Here is a 27945-nt window from a genome sequence, read left to right on the forward strand (position 1 = left end):
CTAACTCAAACTCCGACCCTTGGCCGCGTGCAGCATCTACCCGGGCGTGGACCTGGACCGCCTCACCCCGTCGCCACACGACCCCTTGCGCCCGCACTCGCTGTTCGGGCCGCGTTACGACAGCGGCTCCCTCCTCTCCGAGCGATTCGGCTCCCCGTCCTACGGCTCCAAGTTGGCCGCAGCCTTCAACGACAGTGAACGCGCCGAGCGCTGGCTCATGGGACCACTGCCGCAGTCTCCCTTTGAGCCCGACATGGGGGCCCTCGGCGGCGCCGTGGGCGGCGGAGGCAGCGGCGCGGGAGGCGGCGGTGGAGCCGGCTCCCTCCTACCCTATGGCCTCAAACCGATCGCGCTGCCGCCCAGCCCCTCGTGCTCGCTGAGCTATTACGCGGCCGCGGAGCACGGCGCCTTGGGCGCGGCCAGCGACTGGAGCAAGTCCTGGGGGCGAATGCCACACCACCTCCAGCAACAGTATCATCAACCTCATCATCCACATCAGCAGCAGCAGCAGCCTTCGACTGCTGGATTTTCCGCGGGCGCATGCAGTAGCAGCACATCCATGTTCCAGGAGCTGCAGCAGATCGGTGGGGTGGTGGGGGTCCCCGTGCCCGAGGAGGTGCGGCCAGACAAGCTGCTGGAGAGCCCCCCCTCCAGCAAATCCGCCGAGTCCGGCGACTCCGGGGTGTTCGAGAGCGGCGGTGCCGGCGCAGCGGCGGTGGTGGCGGCGACGGCGGAGGACGTGTCCGCCAAGAAGCGGCGTCTCTCGACCGAGGTCGAAGAGGGCAGCTTCGGGCAGCACAAGCGGGACACCGACCCCCCTGTCCTTGCTCCTCCCTCCGCTGCTACATTGTCGGGTGGCGGTAGAGAATTCGCCAAAAGCTGCCTCAAGGAAAATCCAGCCCCATGCTTTGGCGAATACTACGAGCCGGAGTAGTGGCGGGAGGCAGTCGCCTCGGATTATGGTGAGGCCCTCTGGTCTCAGGAGCAGTGCAAGTGATTTTACGACGATGAACTGATGATGGTGGTGTTGTTGCTGTTGTTGATTTGTTACATTTTTGTAAGATATAATTCATTTGTTTTGGAGAAAAAGACACCCGTTCTCTTCGGCTGTGTGCGAGTAACGTGCCAGAGCAGTGTTACCCAAGTCAATCAACATCAACGAAATGCACTCTTTTTTGTTGTTGTTATTTTGGCACGTGATGGCGTGTTCAATAATTGTGCTTGTTTTGTGAACGCTCACACGTGGCCAATATTAGCACCGCCGTCACGCGTGCTCTTGTTGATCAATTGTAGCGTTACTTTTACAACCGAATGAAAGAGAGTATGTACATGCGTAAAAGGGAATCCTTTTGTATTGTTCCTTCGTATTGACGTCAATTAACACGTGTAAGGGCCAGTTACGAGTTCCATAATATTCATGAAGTGACATGTTCCCTCATCTCAAATGTATTTACTTTCAAAACTAAGGGAAAATATCGCTGAAGGTATTTCTGCAACTCACCACAGATTCACATTTTAACGAAAGGGCCGAAACACTTCACTCGTGATCACCTAAAAGTCACGGGAGTTGCGCGTTTATAAATGCCCGGGGCGATTTGCTCCAATTGACTGGCGGTGGTAACGGAAACATTTGTGCGTTTTCGCGAAATGAAATCAGAGACACAAAATGAACAGACGCCGACAATGTCACGAATTGAGCTTGAAACGTTCGCCTGAGTTGAAAACTCGTCTCTCAGTTATCATCGCGTTGCAGAGGTGCGCACGCTCGGAGTGCCGAAGGTAAAAAGTGCAGTATTCGCCATTCCAGTCACACAGGAATGGCCGGTAGGCAGACACAAGTTCATCGTTGCTTTTCTCGAGTTCCGAGCGAGCACTAGTTTTGTATATAGCGTGTAGCTACTTTGTAATATGTATAGGTTTATGTCAGTGTAATAGCATATGCACTGTGCGTGTATGTAGGATGATCAAATAGTAACGAGATGTTGTACGTATATTTAAAGTATGCGCATACTCACACGTATTACATTATTTATTCAGTATCACCATCATCCTCGGCCATGGTAAACCCAGTGCTAGGGGAAATCATCCCGAAGCCGTCACCACCTCGCACGATCCGGCTATGTGACCATCCATCCAGCAACATATGCATCCAACTGAGACCATCGCCAAACTTCCTCAGTGGTCCTCATTATCTTCAAACGCGAGGAATTCAACTGAAGCGAGGCTTCGCAAAAAGGCCTGCCGCATTTTGGGTGGTGGTTACTTTTTGTAAGTACGTACGGTATATAATTCCCAGCATACGCCATCTTTCTTGGCATGGAGAGAGGACACACGTGTACCTCTGTGCGGTGCGTCTCTTGTGTGCGCGCGATTACTAACGAGTGGAATTTGTTATCCCGACCTAACCACGGTCTCCCATAGGTCGATTCAATCTAAATTTAGTAACTGGTGCGTTTCATGAAAAACCAGCATTGGGAAGGCAAACGCGGCCGGGCATGTGTGTGTGTGATTCTGGCCATATCACCCCACCTCGTTAATCGTACTGGCCTCAAGTCATCATCATCATCACCATCATCGTCGACCATCATCAGCCATGATCCAATCCACGGATGAAGGCCTTCCCAAGCCATCGTCACCTATCACGGTCCTTTGATGTTCTCAACAGATGCTCGCTAACAGTGCTTACCTCCACTGGAGTCTGCAAGGCTATAGAGCGTTTGCCTTCAAATGTGTATATGTGTACATTTCACACGCATACATACATACAGACACACAGTGGTATGGCTTGTATTGGACATGGTGAGATTTGCCAGTACTGCACACCCGTTCCAAGGCATCCAATGCGCGGTCTGGCTGTTGCGTGTTGCAGCGACGTGTCTACTGCCTGATGCTCAACGACTTCCCGTGTCACCACTCCTGCACGTGTCCATTCATCTCACCACCGCACACTCACATTTCACGCCAGGCTTTCCAGATCTTTCCGTGGCTAAAAATATCGTTCTGAGCTCTTTTATTTATTTCATCGGAATAACTGTTGGTAAGTGTTGAAAATTGTTTTAATGTGTAAACAAAACAAAACAAACAAAAAAACATGCTGTACCCCAATTTATTATGCTGCGTTTAAAATGTCACGGTTTTAATCGTCAGAATATTTCCCAAAAAGCGCCAATGTAGCGTGAGCGACAGGTGAAGTTATGCCCGTATTTATTTCAATATATTTAAACACCTCTACACGTGTTTGCACTTTATTTGCACCTTGGATTATATATTGCAAATAAAATGTCTAAATTAAGACTTGTATAATATGTCAGTAACGGAAAGCGGCGTTTCGCGGGTGAGACGCGGGCAACTCGAGGTCCGTGCCGTCTACAATCGCTGAGGCCCGGACATTGTTCATAAATCAGGGGGGCCGGGTTATTTTTAAACTCGAAGCGTCTGTAATGGCACCGATATACGAAAACGCAGGCGGGGCGTCTGAAAGGCGAGCTTATTTTCCGGAATGACAAATGTCGTTTAATATCAGCGATAAATTTAGCGGAAATACATTCTGCCGAATAATTAGACAAAAAAAATTTGGCATACGCGTATCACCGGTCGCGTGATTGTACGTACGAATCTAATGAGTTCCCTACCATTACCTTCCTTGTGATGCACACGCGTGTGTGTTTGTGTGAACCACGGACAACACAACCAAGTTACCGTGTTCCCACAAAACCGGAAGACGTGTTTAGAACATGTATATACGTAGTCGTGTTTACGTTGGCGCTGCGTAATTACGCGACGCGCCGTGCCCCGAGCGTTGCCTCTACTCCGCTGAGCGCGGTAACACGGCTTGACCGTAAGACTCCCGCGACGCACAGGGAGAGCCGGGAGAACCCGGGCAAGGTTTGTAAAGGTTGCCCCCGTCTCGCGTAGAGGAGGAGCTGGAGCGAGGGCACGGCTCAGGAATTCGCGTCCCGGTTTAAAGTAACCGAGCGAGCGAGGGAGTCGCGTGGGTGGTGTCGCGCGCTCGCACCGGGCGCAGGAATTTCCTCTCTCGCCCGGGCGCGCGCGACATCGAGGCGACTCCTCCGCGCGTGTGCGCCGGGCTCAGCTCAATCCGCACGCAGCCAACGCGTAAGGGCAGACACGGGATAGACACACACACACATACACACAGACATACGGACACACGCGCACACGTATACACATACACATGAACGCGCGGATACGTACATGCAAACGGACAAAACGGGGATACACACACACACACGTGCTCAGACATATACAAAGACAAAGACCCCCTGTATAACCTGAACAGACTGTTGGGGAAAGTGCTGTTAGCGAGCACCTATGAAGGCTGGCAGGGCACACGAGGGGGTGGGTGGCCAGCACCACGCCCGGCCGCCTTTGTCTCCCAAGTGGCAATGTTTGACACACCGCACCAGGTACTCATTTGGGGCTGAGTCGACCTTTGGAGAGGCCCAGGAACTGTTCAAATAATTGTCACTGGTAGTGGCCATGAGAGGGAATCCAACTAGGGTGGCCGGGTTCGTAGCGCAGCGCGCTAACCGCTACACTACCACTCCCTACAGATGTACGGACACATACACACACAGACGCACGAATTCACAGGGATGCACATGGATAAAACACGGATAGGCACACGCAGACTCACAGACAGAAAAAACCATGCCCGTATAGCCTTAACAGACTTTTGGGGCACCTATGAAGGCCGGAACGGCACACGAAGGGGTGGGTGGCCAGCACCACACCCGTCCACCTTTGTCTCCCTAGCGGCGATATTTGCACATCGCACCAGGTATTAATTTGAGACTGAGCCGACCTAGGGGAGGCCCAGGCCCGGTTGAGATAATCGGTCACTGGAATTGGCCGTGAGCGGGAATCGAACTCCGGGTTCGTAGCGCAGCGCACTAACCGCTGCCCCACCGCTCCCCACAGATGTACGGGCACACACACGCGCACACGTAGGCACACACATGAGAAGCACATAATACAGCCACGCACAGATCCTCACACACACACACACACAAAACAAACAGATGCACACACACACGCAAAATAACACGGAGAAACACAAACGGACACGCAGACACAAACACACCTGCTCTCACACCGTGACACAGGTGATAAAGAGAATCGACCGCCCCCCCCACCCCCGTCATCATCCCCGCCATCTCATGCATGTAAAGCATCTGCTCATCGGGCTTAGCTTTGACAGACAGAGAGCTCGCTGCTAGAGTATCCGTACAGCTTCCCCCCCATCCATGAATCACGCCAGCCAGCAACACTCGTCTCGGCTCCCGGGTTATCCCTGTGTCTGTGTGCACATGGGCCGCACGCACGCGCGCTGCTCTGCTCTCAGCGATTCGTGCCAAGGGGACGTATCGGCTGCTCGGCTGGAAATCGCTTGTGAATGAACCCAAGGAAGAGGAAACCCGTCTTTCCGCTTCGCAGAAATCCTCCACCGCTTTACGAAACGGCACACCGCCCTCCGTCCAGCTGTCCGACTGTAAATCATCCCCGTGTTGGAGAGCGCATGACAATGTTACTCCAAACAAAAATAGTAGAAAAATATATGTTCCCGGCGAGTTTCGAACTCTCGACTCCTACGTTGGTATTATATTTTTTTTCTTCTTCACAAAACCTGTTCGCAAACCACTCGTCCAATAAGGCTCCCATACAAAATATTAATTGCTTTAAACGAGCCAATTAATTTACTGATGACTATTTTGATACAGGCATGCACTGTCTCCGGATCTGAGTACGTGTGCACAATTTGGGATCGATTGGACAATGGGAAGTGGACGAATTTTTTTTTACAAGATTTGACCACGACAGACAAACAGAGGAATCAACTTAAATCAAAATAAACCGTTGAAAAAGACAAAGATCCCCCGTATAGCCTTGGCAGACTTTTGGAGCAAGTGCTGATAGCGGCCACCTATGGTGGCCGGCACGGCACGCGAGCAGGTGGGTGGCCAGCACCACGCCCGTCCGCCTTTGTCTCCCAAGTGGCGAACTTTACACACAGCACCGGGTACTCATTTGAAGCTGAGGCCCAGGACCGATTCAGTCACCGTTAAGCGGGAATCGAACTGGACCGTCGGGTTCGTAGTGCAGCGCGCTAACCGCTGCACTACCGCTACCCCGCACTGTGTGTGTGCATGTGCGACAGGCACACGCGGCCACGTCTTGTTCAGCGCGTGGTGCAAAAGCGCTACGCGCTGTTTTACGCTCCGACTTGAGTCGTTTATTGATATAAATAAGGGACTTGCTAATTTGGAGAGACATCTGGTTTGTCTGTGACTGTCGTCTCGTCGCTGTATATTTATGTAAACAATTATTATTATTATTTACTGCGTCGTCGGATCGTCGTGAGATGTGGCGACGGCTTGGGAAAGGCTTCGCCCCAGCAGTGAACAGAGCATAGCTGATAATGGTTATAATACATTTACAGACTTTTGTCAAATCCGATTTTATTGACAAATGGCTGTAAACGGCGGCTATTTGGCAATACTTCAAGCTGGTCATATTGGTTTATTAAAGGCACGTGGGATCCTGGACTGATTCAGATATCACTCGCCACTGATGTTAGCTGTGGTCGGGAATTGCAGTCTTGACGCCGTGCGCTAACCACCGCGCCACCGCTCCAATGCTCCACCCCTTCATTTATATATACACACACACGAACATAATATGCATCGGGTATTTGATAATACTGTACATGTGTGCCACTGTGCATGGTTTTAAAAATCTTCATGTGAATGACACACACACAATGTGCCGCAGCAACACACATCTGTTAATTGGTAATAGATCCGTCAAAAATAAATATATATACGAGCCAGCAGCCTATATTCGTACTAATTAATATAGCACACATTTAATTCGGATAGACTTCATCGGGAAAACCTCTCAGCACACACATAAGAGCCACAGTCATGTCAACGTTGAACGGGATAAATTAACTTTTACAACGGTGTATAAGTCATCTATACAAAACAGCTCTGGGTTCAACAGTGCCCCATAGTTTAGACGAAGCGCTCTTTCCAATAATGTCTGGTAACCCATCATCATTTGTTTAACAGGACTAACATACCAATGAGTACCAGCATGTCGAATTTAAATTCGGCCGGATAGGATAATATTTGGTTTGGAAAGCCAATAGGCCCATGGACTATATATGTATATTCCAAAACGATTACACTTATATGTGGAGACAGATCCAAGTTCTGCTTACGGATGTAATACTTTTACCCAGAATGCTCCATAACGACGCAAGATGAGTGCGTGTCGAAGTTGTACACGCTACTTTCATATTCTGTAGGTGCGCCCTATAAATATCTGCTGTGGTGTGTGTTTTATATATACATGCGTATGCACACGTGTGCGTGTGTTAATGATACGTCTGCGAAAACACACGCTGCCTGATGTGAACAATACCACGATCCCCCATTTTTTTCCCATTTTTGAACACAAACGCCCAATTGTAATTTTTTTTAAATATATATTATTAGAAGCGCCGCGTGTTTACGCAGAACACGAACAAATTTAGTTCCGAGATCACGGTTGTAGCAGGTGTGCAAATTATTCAGGTGAATGGAATCACATCAAACACAAATTATGCAGCCTTTGTGCAATTATGGTGTACGCATAATCATCACCTCAAGATAAAATAATTGCAAAAGCGTATCAAAAATAATGAGATTCCGGATCATGTGGTTTGTCAGCAATGATTTAATTTGGAGAAAATATCCAGGTGGCTTAAATGGAAATAACCACTTCTCGACCCGGCATTCGCGCCACGTGCTATCGGCGTTGCCGTTCAGGGTTGCTGGGTTCATGAATGTTCGGGGAACGTAATTTGAATACAAATGTCAAACAAACAATACATACCTCCGTGACGTTTTCTTGCAAGTAAAGGCACTCAATAAGTCAACATGAACTACTACACACACGCGCACGTAGGCTTACATAACATTGACAGTCTATATATACTGTATACAGCCTAAATTTACTGTACATATGACAATTGCACCAGGGTCACGTTGTGTTCGATTGGCTACATGAATAAATCTGGTGAATATATTCACGTAGTTTAATTGCTCATTTATTGAACATTTCACATGTATGACTCCTTTCAATATTTCACCGTCACCGGTTGTGTAAGATGCGGCCGTAGAGGTGGACCTCAAGAGGGCAGAGGCGGTGACGTCTTTACGCCTTTGGCGCCGCCTAGCGACAACTCTTCCTGGGGACTGCGAGATGACGGACAGAAAATTACAATTTTGACTTGCGTCGGACGAAGGTTTTCGGGGTTGGACCGTACAGTTTCTCCGATAGATTTTTGGTCTTGTGCCGCGTCTATGTTCGACGTTCCAGTTCATCAAGGAGACACCTAGCATGAGTTCATGAAGTGTCTAAATGCGACTGCATCTAAAGAGGCTGGCCGAGAAGGAACCTGTGCATTGTTGTTAGGCTGTGGGAAAGAAAAAAAACCACTAAGGGTTTTGGACGGCACCGTGGTGACGCAGTGGTTAGCGGACTACCGCATGGACCCCGGCCACCTGAGTGGGATGGATTTATGAACCGGTTCAAGCCCGCCCCACCGCCCTCCTTTAATCGAGTAATGTGTTGGCCAAACAAACCCCATGAACAACACGGTATGGGAATGACTTTGTCCAGTATTTTATTTACAACGGTTTGTAATTAATATCAACACAAAAACTCGGTCCCTTTCCTCGGATATGTTATAATTCTCCGGCCTGGCGGCTTTCTGTAACACATTGAGCAATATTCAGTCATTTTACCAGAGCACTTAACGCTGGAGTCATAGAAGAGGGTCATGCCCGCGTAAGTACGGATTTCACATTCCCGACCACTGTGTTGTTAGCGAATCGTGGCGATAAATCAATCACCAACAATTGGACAAATCGCAAAAGCGATTAGCTTTGACCGTTTCCTCATAATGTAGATCTAGGACAAAATGTCTTGCAATTCTAGCTCATCTGCGTTAAGCATTTCTCAGCAAATGAGTGAAATTGCATATTCCCATGGTGGGATCGCCCTTTGGCTGCGTCCGTGGGTGAGATGGATTCGGGCGACACGGTGGTTCCGTTCACCGACAGTGTGTTGGGGCTTTCGCGTTCGGTGTGGATGCGGAAACAATTCTTGGATGCTTATTTGACCTCCTTGCGGGATCGAGTTGAACGAGTTGGGGGTGACGCAGTATCCATTAAGGACGGTCGTGTTTTTGTTCACGACGACTTATTTAGGCGGCAGGGTGCCATGCCGGTTCGGCTACGATTGGTTGTGCCAAATTGCCTCCGCGCGGGGCTGATCCGCACCTTGCATTGTGAACGACTCGTCCATCTGGCTGTTCAGAAAACTTTGCTTACCCTTCAGAGGGATTGTTATTGGCCGGGCATGACGTCCGATGTCACCAAGGCGCTTCGGTCGTGCACCGAGTGTGCACAACGGAAGTCTCCCCGTCAGCGTTATGTTCCGCCCTTGCAATCGATTTCTGTCACGCGTGTCAACGAATTGGTCGCATTGGATGTGTTAGGGCCGTTCCCTGTCACGACTCTGGGAAATAAATATCTCCTCGTCGGGGTGGAATACTTCTCCCGTTGGCCTTGGCGTGGCCCCTGCCAAATCAATCTGCGTTATCCATTGTGGATGCCTTTGTGAACGGCTATATCATGGATAAGGGTGGCGCCGGAAAAATTGCTCACCGATCAGGGTAGAAATTTTACGTCTAAACTGTTGCGGGAGGTGTGTTCTGCTTTGGGTACCAGGAAATTTGTTACGTCTCCCTACCACCCTCAGACCGATCGTATGGTGGAGCGGTTGAATCGCACCTTGTCCACTGTGTTGTGCCAGACGGTTGATGAACGACAGGCCGACTGGGATCTCCAGATACCCAGCGTCCTCTTTGCCTACCAGACGGCACCTCGTGCTTCTACGGGCTATTCGCCATTTTTCCTGATGGAAGGGAAAACACGCCGCCGGTGGATGTCCAGTTGGGCTCCCCAGTTGTACCTCTTAAATCGACTGTTCCATGAGTACATCCAACAGTCCCTCCGGCGGATTTCGGAGGCGCCAGGGTGGCTGCCAGGGTGGAAACCTCCAAAACTCAGGCTCGGAATGAGCGTGGCACACGTCGGTCAAAAGGGGACATGCCATGGTGGGTTGGGGATGCAGCGTGGCTTCATTGCCCACAGGTGCCGGTTGGCACCTATGCTAAATATCACAGACCACGGCAGGGCCCTGTGACAATTGTGGAGGTTTTGCGTCCTCGGTCGCCGGCGTTGGTTTGTTCACCCGTCGCGGTTGAAACCCGTTTGTTGCTCCTGTGCCGTCATTATCATCTCCAAATCCCCGGAATCCCGGTGCCTGACGTGGCCAACAGACCTGTCCATCCCTGTCAAGGATGATCTTCCGCAGCCTGTTTCTTTGCCGTCCACAGCGCCCCCGAAGGTGACGGCGGGGCCGGAGGACGGCTCCATTTCCCCGTGTCCATCTGCGGGGAAATCCGGCGGGACCACCCCATTGATGGACCACTACCCCCACCAGCCAGTGTTCCTGTCTCGCCACCGGCAGACGGACCGGCTATGCGGACACGTTCTAAATCGTCGCGATTCTCTTAAGCCGTTCTCTTATTCGTATTGCGTGTTCTTTCCGCTGTGTTGTTGTTGGGTTGGGGGTGGGCGGGGGTGTCCTACATTCCGTTATAATTCTCTCTTCCAGTTGTGTTCATACGACTGATCGCGTTCTGTTGTGTTGCCGGGACGGCTAAACATTTTTACACGGGGGGGGGGGGGGGGGGGGGCGGATGTAATGAGAGCGCCATCGCCTGGATTATTAAGGGGGCATATATTTATTCTACAGTTCATGCTTATCCATAGTGGGGTTTACATCTGGGTGAAAGTTGAGAGGCGGTTCCACCAGGGAAGCCTCGGGAACGTTCGGGAAGGTTCCAGGAGGGGGCGTGGCGAGAGGCGGGGCTTAAACCCGGGTAGGGGGATATAAGCGGGACACAGCAACGCAAGGGGTTGGTGCTGAAGACTGCAGAGGAGCCCCGCCGCTGCTGCCCCGCCATCTCCATCCACCACGTGGCGGCTCGTCCTCCAGCCGCCCAGCCGCTCCCTAGCGCACCGTCAGCCAGCGGTGCGTTGGAGAGCGCGGGGCGAGCGCCACGTGGCGTGGGGCCGCGTAGCCATACGACCATACGAAGAAGAGTGGACGTTGCAAAAAGGAAGAGACGGAGACGCGTGGCTGTACCGAACTTTTATTGAATAAACAATTACCTACCGTGTCGGAGACCACTCATTTCATGTGTAATTAACCAGCGTATGTTCTCAAATCCATGTTTTTCTCTTTCTACCTCAATGCAATTTCAATTTGTCCAGATGTCTGAACGCAAATAGATTGGCTTACATTTCAGCAGGAGGAAAGTGTCCTACGGTGAACGTGATGTTATCTTAGATGTGAACTAGCTTTCGCTGGCCCAAACTCGAGAACAAAATCCGCCCTGCACACTAATGTGGTTTTACGTGAATATTGGAGAGTCTGGACCGCTGAAGCACCTGTCTTCTCTTGAAAAACAAAACAAACGTTATAATACACACCACCTCCACGGATGCCATCATTTTATACCGCGCCTCCCATCCAGTGCATCTCGAAGCGCCCTGTGGCAAGGGACCCCAATAGCAGCTGTCAATTTAAGGCACAATATGTAGGCAGCATCGGCCAGCAAATGGACATTCGTCTACCAGTAGGGTACGATGTTGCCATGTGGCTTTCCAATGAAGTAATTTGCGAGTGATTTATAAAATGTGGCAATTTGGACCATGGTGCCAGCACACATGACCTACTCTTTTTGGAATAACGTCATGGAATCAGTAAAGTCCACTGTTAAGTAAACGGTGCGTATTTTATTAATAATGCATGTGTAGTATTAACCAGGGTGGTCGCTGTTATCGAACCGTGAACTGTGTCACTGCTCATGGGCCATGGGCACTCTCTGCTAATACTCATGTACTTTATCCCTTCCTTTCTAAATGTTCTTCTGTGTTCTCCAATCTCGTTGTTATTGCAAATCTTATGAAAGTCACCATCAATCTTCTCGCTTTTGGCGTCAAGGTGGAAATGCAACATTGATGTGGTGGTGACCAGTTTCCCCGTGGAGCATACACAGTCGATTTTCTCACAAAGTGGTGCCTACTTATTATATATACTCCGAATAGCGAATTGAAACAGGAGTCAAGAGTGTTCAGTCATGGGGATTGTATGACAATACATCACCATGCTGGTTACTTTATAATCTACTTTGTTTATAGATTGACATCAGCTGTGTTTAATCAGGAAGTTTATTATCCCACATGCGCACTAATAGTTAACGCTCAGTAGGCGTTATGTTACATGGGACTCAATGGATGTGCTGCAACTCCATTGAGGTTGCGTTTCATTTCATGGCCACAGAGCGATATTTGTAAACAATTGACAGATTCCACATATTGACACAAGGTGGCGCTCGTGATTCGACCGCTAAATCGTATGATTCTTCGGGGTATTCTGTCTTTGAGGATTGTGAGAGCCACGGGAAAATTAAACTCCGAGGTGGTGCCTGCAAGTGGTAAGTTAAATATATTTGTTAAATGGAGGTTACTGGTATAACGATATTTTCCCCACGTATGCTTCGCGTTTCTCGAGCCACTCAGCTTTCTTCTCAAATAAAAACTCACGAAGGACCAAATGTTCTCAAGAATGATCCTCTTGAAAATTAGTCATGATATCCTTTGAGCATATCACTGGCAGATGAAGATTATAATAGGGATCATGTGCCAATGAGCTTTCCATAATTCATGAGTACATCGCGTATGCAGCATTGTATATAATTTACGTGCTAATCGGAGATGCAGCTCGTTTGTCGATTCACCACACTACACTGGTCAGTTCTGGGGTTTTTTAAAAGTTGGGGCGAGGGGAGTACGAATACAACAAAATTAGATTTTGCTGCACTGCGTTGGACTGCCACAATGCCGATAACACCTGTTTTGTGTGCACGATGGTCGCCCATCTAAGCATTATCCAGGCTCTAACCTGCTTATCTTCCCCATGTGTTATGGGATCGAGCGCATTCCGGACGATCTGTGGCAAAAATTACATAATTAATTCTCTCTGGCCGCAATGTGTTGGAGATAAGTTGTGCTTTTCCCGTGAAGGTTGTTGGATGCTGAAACGAAGCAAAGTGTTCTTTCAGTCAACTGGAAAGCAATTTTGGACGAATCGTGCTGCGTCTGACCACCTATGGTGGGAAAAAAGCTGATCTGAGCGAACGGAATGCGCTGAGCTCTCCCTGAGCTCATTTGTATAATAATCTGTGGAATTGTGGATATACACTAGTTCACAAGTTTGAGATAATCTGTTAAGAATTATGAAATGCCAGCATGTAGCTAACGATGAATTTAACGCAACTCTAGCATTGTGAGGCAGTATCAATACAACCGTAATTGATCATTAATTTTAAATAAGTTGGATGATTTCCTGTGGTCAATGCAAACAATTGAGTATAAAGGAGGGAAACACGTCCGACTGTGGAGCAATTAAATCAGCTCGTGTGTGGATTGGATTGTTATATCAGAGAACTGTGAGAGACGACAGTGGCTCGAAGAGGCCTTCATCAAGGCAGTGAATAGATCATAGGTGACCATGATCAAATACATTCATGATAAATGAGCACAATAACTTTGATCATTCCTGTTAAATTTATTTCGAACAATTCACATATGCGCGCTGCCAAAAATAACACCGCACACACCTAACTAAATCTATATTGAAACACTAATTTCTTTCGAACTGCTTTTTGTGTTTAGTTTGTTGTCCTTGCCGCGCACCTCCGATAAGCACGGTTGACTACGTACGGTGCGAAAGAAGTTTAACATGTGCAAGGCTGGAATTAAGAACAGGATAGGAGAAACATTCATATTTGTTTTTAAGCCTCCGTTTGAAGAAGGGGACGCGCTGTGCAGAGCATGTCATGTTTTGTACGTGTTCATTGTCATGGTGATGAGGCTGCATGCGTATTCTTTTCTTTACACCATCTGCTGGTTGAAACCATCAATGCACAAGATACAGTGGTGATTGCAGACAGAGCTGACATGTATGCGACCTATATATATTAAACCAGCGAAACAGCCAATTGAGGTTTATATAATTGTCCTTTTGAATTAATTCCATATTTGCCATGAGTCATGGTTGTATTCGTTTGGTTGAAAATGGACTGCTCCTTCGAAGACAACGTCTGAAGGACGTGCATTTGTATGTCCCATGTGCGGAGTTGTCCTCTGGGTTAATAAGGCATCATCAGTATTCTTGTCAGGCCATCTGAAGAGTGAGATGTGTTTTTTTTTAACGTGATCTCTCAACACGGTAGCATATCCTGTACACGATTCTCACAACACGAGAAGCGCTGCAAATAAGCAGTTATGTTATACTCATGAATGATATATCCTCATGGCACGGCACAAATGTCGCATGAGTGAAATATGAAAACAAACATTGTAAACTGTGCATTTACTTTCCGCTGTACAGGACTAAGCATGTACGTACATCGTGGCGTATCGGTTTACCACAGTCGACTTCAATCAGATGTGGGTTGCCGTAAAACGAGGAACGAGTTGCCGTATAACGAGGAACAAGTTGCCGTATAACGAGGACGAGTTGCCGTATAACGAGGAACGAGTTGCGAGGACGAGTTGCCGTATAACGAGGAACGAGTTGTTGTATAACGAGGGACGAGTTGCCGTATAACGAGGAACGAGTTGCCGTATAACGAGGAACGAGTTGTTGTATAACGAGGAACGAGTTGTTGTATAACGAGGGACGAGTTGCCGTATAACGAGGAACGAGTTGTTGTATAACGAGGAACGAGTTGTTGTATAACGAAGGACGAGTTGCCGTATAACGAGGAACGTGTTGCCTCGTGATACGGCAACTCGATATAAATTCGGAAACGAATTCGAAATGCATAATGTGCTACATCAAATGGAAAATAGGGTTTGATATACGGAATTTCGCTTTACGGACAACCGTTCAGGAACGTGTCTGTTCCGTATATCGAGGGATGCCCGTATTTCACACTGGTCAGTGCTGGTTGGTGAAGGGGCGGGGTGGGGGTGGAGTTTAGACGCGGGAGCATCGAAGCACAGTCCAATTATTTTGTTGCACTGCCCTCTGCCGCACACAACGTAGCCCCACGACCTATAACGCATTTATAAACTGCAGCACATCATTGTGATCACGAGGCTGGCGGTGCTCACCCTGATCCAGTGCTGAAAATTCCACATTCCAATGATGGAGCCAGTCCACCCACGGAACCACAGCTTGTTCAATACAATAGCACAACATATTTTTAGCCCTTTCGGTAAAGTCACGTTGAAGGGAAACAATAAAATAATAAAATATATTTTAAGGAAATAATAAAATATATATATTTAAATAATAAACTACTTATTTTATTGTTTCCCTTCAACGTGACTTTACCGAAAGAGCTAAGAATATGAATTACTGCAGTCACGAAAGCTTTAAATTAAAAATAGCACAAGATGTCACGCAACACAAGATATTAATGCAGTAAACCGTAGTCATATAATGTGTAAATACAGAAAGAGGAACACGTCTGTAAGAGGACATACGCAGCGTTCGAGACATAATTCACACCTTTAATAAACGTGGCCGAGCTTGGGCATGACAGGTCGCTAGAAGGGGTGATGGCCGCTGGTCATGAATAATGAGGCAATGGCAGTCAAGTGTGGGGAAGGTGTCCTTGATAACAGCCACCGTGGGAGATGGAGTAATGAAATCAGCTCATATTGTGGGTCCCGTGGATTTGTTGCATCGCGAACTGTGGAGGGTAGCGACGGCTTCGGGGAGGACTTCATGCAGGAGTGGATTGATCATTGGCTGATGATGATCGGGGCTTAGTTTCTTTCTCGATATTTTACGAAACGCTGCTAAGACTAGCTTAGAGCAGGGATTATCGACGTAAAGCACTGCCACTAGAGTACAAGGAACAACTAATCATAACAACTCGCCTTTTGCCCGTCCAAGGATGGGTGCATTGCAATAAATCTGAAACTTGCAAGCAAAAAGCAGACCGCGACGTGATATTCATTCAATCCATTCGTGTGCAATTTGTAAGGGCGCAGTGACACAGACCTATTGCATTGTAAGGTTATAATTCCTAACTCTTTGTTTTTTTCGTTAAAGTCACGTAGAAATAAGAAATAATAATAAAATTACATAATAGCATACGACGTTTCGATTGCAACGCAAGCAATCATCATCAGGTATAGAAGAGCTAAATTTAAGAGAGAGAGGAAACACAGAACCGCAGATATATATACAGACACCTAAGTAGAGGGAGTAAAATTTCGATTTAAAGCTTTCGTGACTGCAAGGCTTCATCTTCTTTGGTTCTTTCGGTAAAGTCACGTAGAATGAGAATAACGTGGCTTTAGAGGGAGTTAACACAGAGACCCTATCTCTCTGTGCTCCGTACGTTGTGTCTCTGTGTTAACTCCCTCTACTTAGGTGTCTGTATATATATCTCTGCGGTTCTGTGTTCCCTCTCTCACTTAAATTTAGCTCTTCTACACCTGATGATGATTGCTTGCGTTGCAATCGAAACGTCGTGTGCTATTATGTAATTTTATTATTTCTTATTTCTACGTGACTTTACAGGAAAAAAACCAAAGAGTAATTCCTGCAGTCACGAAAGCACCAAATCAAGTTATAATCCCTTGTTCATCACGACGTCCTTTTTACTTTGAGGTCTCAACAGCGTTACGGAGATCACGTGACGTGAGGGTTCTGCCTTGTCGTGAGGGTTGTGAGTTGACGCCGAGGAGGGGGGAGGAGGCGCCTCACCCCCCCATGTGGAGTGACGTCAGCCGCTAATTATTATGAATGGAGGAGGGGGCGTCCATTTGGAGGGCGTCACCTGTTAATGATTATTAATGATTATTAATGAGCTGGGCTGTTCGACGTGGAGTGACGTCACCTGTTCATGATTATTAATGAGGGAGGAGGGTGCTCCATGTGGAGTGACGTCACCTGTTCATGATTATTAATGAGGGGGGCTGGTCGATGTGGAGTGACGTCACGAGCGTATGATTGTTAGTGAGGGGGGGAGTACTCTATATTGAGTGACGTCAGCCGCTCATGATTATTAATGAGGAGGGGTGGGCGGATGTCCATTTGGAGGACGTCACCCGCTCATGAATATTAATGAGGGGCTGATCAATGTGGAGTGACGTCACTTGCGCATGATGGTTAGTGAGGGGGGGGGGAAGTACTCCATATTGATTGACGTCAGCCGCTCATGATTATTAATGAGGAGGGGTGGGAGGGGTGTCCATTTGGAGGACGTCACGTGCTCATTAATGAGGGGGGCTGGTCGACGTGGTGACGTCACGAGCGTTAAGCACATTCCTCTGTGATTATAGGAGGTATGCCGTATTATTGAACCCTGAAAATTAAACACTAATCATGGTTGAGTACTTGTGGCGTGTTACATATGTAGTGAGTACAAATGGAGAGCGAGGCTTCTCTGGAGGCAACACGTCTATTATAACAATACACTCCAACACAAAGCTGCCCCTTCCACCAGGTAACCTAGGGAGGTTGTCCCTCCGGGCCAACGAGGCCCTAACGCAACTGGGGGAGGCTGTGAAGCCTGGACCCCGACTCGAGTCCGGGTCTTGTCTTCGTGGTCTCTGCTTCTGCTTCTTCTTCTTCAGGAGGACGGCATCATGTCTTCAGATGAACAGTCCCGGGGGGCTTCCTCCGCCCCTAGGCACGCCTCCCTTCTCGAACCTTCCAGAGGCCTCTGGAACCGGTCCCAGGGTCCCCCAGCCCCCCTCTTTGGGGGTCCCACTCCTGGTACCTCCAGGCTACCAGCCCTCCGGGTTCATCCGGAGTGCCATGGCCCCCTGTCACCCCTGGGTCGCTCCAGTGCGCTCCCGTCCCCTAGCCCCCAGGGGCTGGCCCTGCCGTGCCGTGTGGGTGGTGTGATCAGTGTGTCCACACTGATCACACCACGCACAGGCCAGCCTTACGTGGACATGCAGTGGCATCCCACGATACCACGAACACATACATCAGAATTAGATATTTGGAGCAAAATTTTATTTATTTTTTAAATCGATGTTCTCGGCTATTTTTGTTGGTGTGAGCTGATTAATTGCACGCTTCGTTGGCGCCGTTCGATGCTCATCTGTGTGTGGCTCAGGTTGATGTCGAGCAACGGGAATCATTTCACTTTGAGGTGGTCGAGCCAAGATAACAGCGTCAGGAGCACAGCGGTGTACCGATGCCGTGATGACGCCTCCGTCGCAGCACACTGCCGGAGAATTGTTTAAAAAAAAAATGTTTTACTTGACCATTATCATGAACACCGTCGCCAGAATATTCGCACATTCTACCGCTGCTGCTGCTGCTGCTGCCATGCGGTTACGGTTGGAGTTGCTTCACCATGCACTTCGCCGAAGATGCGAAAGGGGCCGTCCATAAATGACGTCACGCACCTAGAGGGGGTGGGGGGGGGGTCAGACATTTGTGACGATTGTGTGACGACGGGGGGTGGGGGGGTGTGAGAAATGTGACGTCACATCAAAATGCGCAACTTTAAATAAATATAGACAACACGTTCTACTTAATTAAATAGACTTTTGTAATAAATGTTTTCTCCTACAACATCAGATACGCACTACGATGACAATAGTTTAAAGCGATTTGAAGCATGTTTTATATATTTTTTTTGAGTTGGGGGGGGGGAGGGCATATCTTTGTGACGTCATATTTGAAGGGGGGGGGGGTCTGACTTTTTGTGACGCCGTGTGACGAAAGGGGGGGTGGGGTCAAAAATCGTCCAAAATCGCGTGACGTCATTTATGGACGGGGTCAACCAGCAGCTGACCGCGTGCGTGCTCATCCCCTTTGTGCTGTCACCGCGGCACAGCAAGCAGGTGGAACTATACATAGTGTGTGTGCATGCATGGATACATTTCTCATTTTCCACTGGCATTACCTGTCAACCCATACGGGTTACGCGCATTCTCGCACAGGGGAATGGAGTTTTCACGTCCAAACGGCGGATAGACGTTTCAATACGAGCAAAACATGTGCTTGTCTATTTGTTTGTATTTCTCCCTTGTGATGGGACTTTGTAGGATGAACGCTGATATTGTATAAGGGGCAGGGCGTGAGAAATAAGGTCGGAATTGGTCCAAAATAAGGGGTTGAGAGTTATGCGCACTCGTGGAGTCGTCGAGATGTTTTAAATAAAGAACGATCGAGAGAGGAACTCCCCCCCACCATCCCCCACCACCCCCCACCACCCACCACCACCACCCCCACCACCACCCCCTACCACCCTCCATCACCGCCCACCACCCCCCACCACCCCCCACCACTCCCCACCACCCACCACCACCCCCTACCACCCTCCATCACCGCCCACCACCCTCCATCACCACCCCCCACCACCACCCCCCACCACCCCCCTACAATCACCTCCACCACCATCTCCCACCACCACCCCCACCTCCTACATCCACCACCACCCTCCACCACCGCCCACCACCCCCCACCACCACCACCCCCACCACCACCACCACCCCCCACCACCACCCCCCACCACCCCCACCATCACCCCCACCACCCCCCCTACCCCCCCAACCACCACCACCCCCCACCACCACCACCCCCACCCCCTACCACCACCTCCCACCACTGCCCACCACCCCCCCACCACCACCACCCTCCACCACCGCCCACCACCCCCCACCACCACCCCCACCCCCCACCACCACCCCCACCACCCCCACCATCACCCCCACCACCCCCCCTACCCCCCCAACCACCACCACCACCCCCCACCACCACCACCCCCACCCCCTACCACCACCTCCCACCACTGCCCACCACCCCCACCACCACCACCCACACCCTCCCCCACCGCCCACCACCCCCCACCACCACCATCACCACCACCCACCCCATCACCCCCTACCACCACCACCCCCCACCACCACCACCACCCCCACCCCCTACCACCACCTCCCACCACTGCCCACCACCCCCACCACCACCCACACCCTCCCCCACCGCCCACCCCCCACCACCACCACCACCCACCCCATCACCCCACCACCACCCCCCACACCCCCACCCCCACTTCCTCTCTATGACGTCGGCAGCAGCCCGGCCCAGGGGTTTCCCTGCGACGCTCCTCCCCCTGCCCCCTCCCCCCCTCCAATTCACTCCGCCGGTGGCGCCGCGTGTAGCTTGCGTCTTTGTGTCTGCCTGCGTTACACACAAACACACACCAACACACACCACTACCACCACTACATACACGCTCATGCGTGTGTATGAATGCGTGTGTGTTGAGAGTGGCGTGAGTGAGTTCTGGGTGGGCGGTAGGCCGTTACGACCCTTCAGCGTGTCTACTGCCATCGTGTGCGCCGCTGTTGTATTTGTGGTGCCGTAGTAAACGCGGGGCTTCGCCGGGGACAGCATGAGCAGCGATTCGGAGCAACGTGGAGCCCTCATGGAGCCGCTCTTGTCTCGCACGGTAGGGGTCGAGCAGATGACTGTACAGCACAATACGTGCACAATGTATACACACGATACACACGGTACACACACACACACACGATACACACACACGATACACACACATGATACACACGCACACACGATACACACACACGATACACACACACGATACACACACATGATACACACGCACACACGATACACACACACGATACACACACACGATACACACACATGATACACACACACACACGATATATACACGATATACACACACGATATATACACGATATGTACACACATGATACACACAAACGATACACACACGATACACACGATACACACACACGATACACACACACTATATACACACACTATATACACACACGAGATACACACACATGATACACACACACACGATATACACACGATACACACACGATACACACACACGATAAACACACACTATACACACGATACACACACGACACACACACACGATACACACACACGATACACACACACAGGATACACACACACAATACACACACACGATACACACACGACACACGACACACACACGATACACACACGATATATACACGATACACACACACAACACACACTCCACACACACAACACAAACTCCACACACACTCCACACACACAACACACACTCCACACACACACAACACACACTCCACACACACAACACACACTCCACACACACAACACACTCCACACACAACACACACTCCACACACACAACACACACACTCCACACACACAACACACACTCCACACACACAACACACACAACACACACAAAACACACAACACACACTCCACACACACAACACACACTCCACACACACAACACACACTCCACACACACAACACACACACAAAACACACTCCACACACACAACACACACTCCACACACACAACACACACTCCACACATACAACACACTCCACACACACAACACACTCCACACACACAACACACACAACACACTCCACACATACAACACACATTCCACACACACAACACACACACAACACACACTCCACACACACTCCACACACACAACACACACACAACACACACTCCACACACACAACACACACAACACACACTCCACACACACAACACACTCCACACACACAACACACACTCCACACACACTCCACACACTCAACACACACTCCACACGTACAACACACACTCCACACACACAACACACTCCACACACACAACACACAAACAACACACAAACAACACACACTCCACACAAACAACACACACTCCACACACACAACACACACTCCACACATACAACACACACTCCACACACACTCCACACATACAACACACATACAACACACACAACACACACAACACACACTCCACACATACAACACACGCTCCACACACACAACACACACTCCACACACAACACACACTCCACACATACAACACACACACAACACACACTCCACACATACAACACACGCACAACACATACAACACACACACAACACACACTCCACACACCCAACACACTCCACACATACAGCACACATACAACACACAACACATACTCCACACACACAACACACACTCCACACACACAACACACACGCCACACACAACACACACTCCACACACACAACACACATACAACACACACTCCACACACACAACATACACTCCACACACACAAGACACACTCCACACACACAACACACACTGCACACATACAACACACTCCACACACACAACACACACTCCACACATACAACACACACTCCACACACACAACACACACTCCACACACACAACACATACAACACACACACAACACACACAACACACACTCCACACATACAACACACACTCCACACACACAACACACACACTCCACACACACAACACACACTCCACACACACCACACACACTCCACACACACAACACACACACAACACACACAACACACTCCACACACACAACACACACAACACACACTCCACACACACAACACACACTCCACACACACAACACACACTCCACACACTCCACACACACAACACACACTCCACACACACAACACACACTCCACACACACTCCACACACACAACACACACTCCACACACACAACACACACACAACACACACTCCACACACACTCCACACATACAACACACACAACACACACTCCACACACACAACACACACTCGACACACACAACACACACTCCACACACACAACACACACACACTCCACACACACTCCACACATACAACACACACTCCACACACACACAACACACACTCCACACATACAACACACACTCCACACACACTCCACACACACAACACACACACAACACACACAACACACACAACACACACACAACACACTCCACACACACAACACACTCCACACACACAACACACACTCCACACACACAACACACACTCCACACACACAACACACACTCCACACACAACACACGCACAACACACACAACACACGCACAACACACACTCCACACATACAACACACACTCCACACACACAACACACACTCCACACATACAACACACACTCCACACATACAACACACACTCCACACACAACACACACTCCACACACAACACACACTCCACACACACAACACACACTCCACACATACAACACACACTCCCCACACACACCACACACTCCACACATACAACACACACTCCACACACACAACACACTCCACACACACAACACACACATAACACACACTCCACACATACAACACACACACACAACACACACTCCACACACACAACACACTCCACACATACAGCACACATACAACACACAACACACACTCCACACACACTCCACACACAACACACACTCCACACACACAACACACACTCCACACACACAACACACACTCCACACATACAACACATACTCCACACACACAACACACACTCCACACACACAACACACACTCAACACACACACAACACACACTCCACACATACAACACACACTCCACACATACAACACACACTCCACACACACAACACACACACTCCACACACACAACACACACTCCACACACACTCCACACACACTCCACACACACAACACACACACAACACACTCCACACACACGACACACTCCACACACACAACTCACTCCACACACACAACACACACTCCACACACACAACACACACTCCACACACACAACACACACTCCACACACACAACACACACTCCACACACACAACACACACTCCACACACACAACACACACTCCACACATACAACACACACTCCACACACAACACACACTCCACACATACAACACACACTCCACACACACAACACACTCCACACACATAACACACACTCCACACATACAACACACACAACACACACAACACACATACAACACACATACAACACACACAACACACACTCCACACATACAACACACTCCACACACACAACACACACTCCACACACACAACACACACTCCACACACAACACACACTCCACACACACAACACACACACAACACACTCCACAAATACAGCACACACTCCACACACACAACACACACTCCACACACACACAACACACACTCCACACACACAACACACACTCCACACATACAACACACACTCCACACATACAACACACACTCCACACATACAACACACACTCCACACACACAACACACACAACACACACACAACACACACTCCACACATACAACACACACTCCACACACACAACACACACACTCCACACACACAACACACACTCTACACACACTCCACACACACTCCACACACAAAACACACACACAACACACACAACACACACACAACACACACAACACACACTCCACACACACAACACACACTCCAAACACACAACACACACTCCACACACACAACACACTCCACACACACTCCACACACTCCACACATACAACACACACTCCACACACACAACACACACTCCACACACACAACACACACTCCACACACACAACACACACAACACACACAACACACACTCCACACACACAACACACTCCACACACACAACACACACTCCACACACACTCCACACACACAACACACACTCCACACATACAACACACACTCCACACACACAACACACTCCACACACATAACACACACTCCACACATACAACACACACTCCACACACACAACACACATACAACACACACAACACACACTCCACACATACAACACACACAACACACTCCACACACACAACACACACTCCACACACACAACACACACTCCACACACAACATACACTCCACACACACAACACACACTCCACACACACAACACACACTCCACACACACAACACACTCCACAAATACAGCACACACTCCGCACACACAACACACACTCCACACACACAACACACACTCCACACACACAACACACTCCACACATACAACACACACTCCACACATACAACACACATTCCACACACACAACACACACAACACACACACAACACACACTCCACACATACAACACACACTCCACACACACAACACACACACTCCACACACACAACACACACTCTACACACACTCCACACACACTCCGCACACACAACACACACACAACACACACAACACACACACAACACACACAACACACACTCCACACACACAACACACACTCCAAACACACAACACACTCCACACACACAACACACTCCACACACACTCCACACATACAACACACACTCCACACACACAACACACACTCCACACACACAACACACACTCCACACACACAACACACACAACACACACACAACACACACTCCACACACACAACACACTCCACACACACAACACACACTCCACACACACTCCACACACACAACACATACTCTACACATACAACACATACTCCACACACACAACACACACTCCACACATACAACACACATTCCACACATACAGCACACATACAACACACACTCCACACACGCCTTTGTCTCCCCCAGTGCTGATGTTTAACACCGCGCCAGATCCTCTTTTCTGGCTGAGTCGACCTAGAGGAAGAGGAGGTGTTGGGGGTGAGATATATCGCTTCCATGCTACTGTTTGCCTTGGCTGGGAATCGAACCCCCATGGTAGCCGCCGGGTTCATTCGTTTTCAACAAACACACACGGATCACACACGTGTAACACGTGTGTTTTATGTGTGTGCATGACACACGCGTGACACACACCCACGTGACACGTGACACACACGCGTGACACGTGACACAAACACGCGTGACACACGACACGTGACACACACGCGTGACGCGTGACACGTGACACACACGCGTGACACGACATGTGACGCACACGCGCGTGAAGCACACACACGCGTGACACACACACACGTGACACACACACACGTGACACGCGTGGCGCGTGACACACACGCGTGATACACGCGTGACGCGCGGCTCTTTGTTTAGGTCCATCTTCTAACCCATAATCATCATCGTCCTCGCTGCGGATAACATAAACAATGCCCCCCCCCCCCCCCTTTTACATGTATCTGCCCTTGCACGTAAAATATAATGGTATTGTAATATAACTCGTAGCCGGGTTGGTAACTGGTGGACATGAGAGTACTGTACAATATTTACACGTAACATCATCCGCGGGTCTCACTACCACTATGGCTATTGCTATCCTTGTACTCCCTAGTATTAACCACGTGTTACTCTGGGCAATGGTAAACCAATCGCAGTTGTATACCACGACATTGGTTGCACCGCTTGTGATCATCATCAGGTCCATTGTCGATCCACTGCTGGATGAAGGCTTCACCCACGTCACGTGTCCGCGGTGCTGTATTGATCACAATTAGCACGAGTAATTGTTGTGTTGTATTCACACAGTGGGTGACATCCTATTCGTCTCGGTGAACACAACAGTCCGAAGCACGTATAATAATAATAATCCCGTGACGAAATGTAACATTAACCACTCGCAATATGCAATGCACTGCTGTCAGAACTTAATCACATTTACCTTGGGGTATTGGAACATTGACCACACTGGGTGATGTTACAGAACTGTACTGACCACTACCCACAATTTCCCCATGGGAAATGTAACAATATAGTACAGTGCTTTCCTTACACTCCGCCGCTGTACGTTGCACACGCCGTGTTTAACATGTACCACACAATGGGTATTATAGTATTACTATACACATTCTCAGTGTGGCCTTACGTACTGTAGATGTCATGGGGAATCTCCTTTGCCAGTACCAAAATATGATCATAGGGTTTTCTCCCCCCGCCCCCCCTTTTTTCTGGCAACAAAACAGCTGTGTTAAGATGTTAAAAACACCAAACTGAAACCTTTTTACGAGGAATTATGTCTGCATTAACCACAATGCTTGTGGTCAGAATGCAAACGAAAAACACTCTGATAATATATGGCATTGTCCTTGAAGCTGATTGGACCACACCAGAGACAGCTTTCTTTTGAGCCTCGTCTCCAAACGGTGTTAGGACCAGAGGACGCCAAAAGGGGAAAAACCTATGATCATACTGTGTATGGTTAATGTTGCATCAACATTGTGCACGTTTGATTGTAACTTCATGTCTGGTCAATGCATGACTAATCACATTGCCTCATTATGCATGGTTTACATCCAGTGTTAATAAAGTTATGACTTTCTTCACGAATGTTGCACTGCCCATGGTGATCGTGGCACCACGTGCGGTTAATGTTACGCGAATAGAATCCTTGGTAACTATTCTGTCTACCCATGGGCAAATTAGACCTGTGAGTATTGAAACGATTGTGGTCATTGTTACATCATGGTCAATCAACTGTACGATCCACACCTTTGTTGGAAAGCCCTCATCCAGCAGTAGATTGGCAAAAGGGCTGTGATGTACATGGTACTGTGTCACTCAGTGTGTCCCATATTACAGTACTAATAGTGAGTGTAGTTTTCTGTTATACTGTAATGATACATATTGATGTACCCCAGGGTTTATGTGGCTCTCAGTGTGGTGAATATATTATTCATGGTGAGTATGGCTCCCAGAGGGTTAATTTGTCATGATACTATTGACGGTATGTTCCCATGGTGCGAATTGCTGGCAGTGTGGTTAACTTTAATATGTAAGTGTGGATCGCTGCTTGGTTAAGTTTATGTGAGCAATGCTAAGTGTGGGTTCCAGTATGGCTCGTGTTGTATAGTACTTATTAGCTTGAAA

At 49.0% G+C, this 27945-nt stretch overlaps 2 protein-coding genes across 5 annotated transcripts in view; both read left to right on the plus strand.

Moving 5' to 3' along the window:
* LOC116946159 (T-box brain protein 1-like) overlaps positions 1 to 8091 on the plus strand; it is a 33316-nt gene extending 25225 nt beyond the window's left edge. The window contains exon 6 of the mRNA XM_032961084.2: positions 34 to 8091. Coding sequence (XP_032816975.2) covers positions 34 to 934 — 901 coding nt within the window. The 3' untranslated portion in view covers positions 935 to 8091. The remainder of the gene's footprint in view (positions 1 to 33) is intronic.
* A 12212-nt stretch (positions 8092 to 20303) lies between these two features.
* LOC116946148 (sodium-driven chloride bicarbonate exchanger-like) overlaps positions 20304 to 27945 on the plus strand; it is a 76319-nt gene continuing 68677 nt past the window's right edge. For 3 of the 4 annotated variants that reach the window (XM_076070637.1, XM_076070632.1, XM_076070635.1), the window contains exon 1: positions 20304 to 20644. In XM_076070637.1, the coding sequence (XP_075926752.1) occupies positions 20588 to 20644 (57 nt within the window). In that variant the 5' untranslated portion in view covers positions 20304 to 20587. The remainder of the gene's footprint in view (positions 20645 to 27945) is intronic. The other variant, XM_032961052.2, reaches the window with a different exon arrangement.

Source organism: Petromyzon marinus, chromosome 2 (genome assembly GCF_048934315.1).
Source record: "Petromyzon marinus isolate PM22_M1 ecotype Great Lakes invasive population chromosome 2, UKy_Petmar_22M1.pri1.0, whole genome shotgun sequence".
In the NCBI taxonomy this organism is placed as follows: Eukaryota; Metazoa; Chordata; class Hyperoartia; order Petromyzontiformes; family Petromyzontidae; genus Petromyzon; species Petromyzon marinus.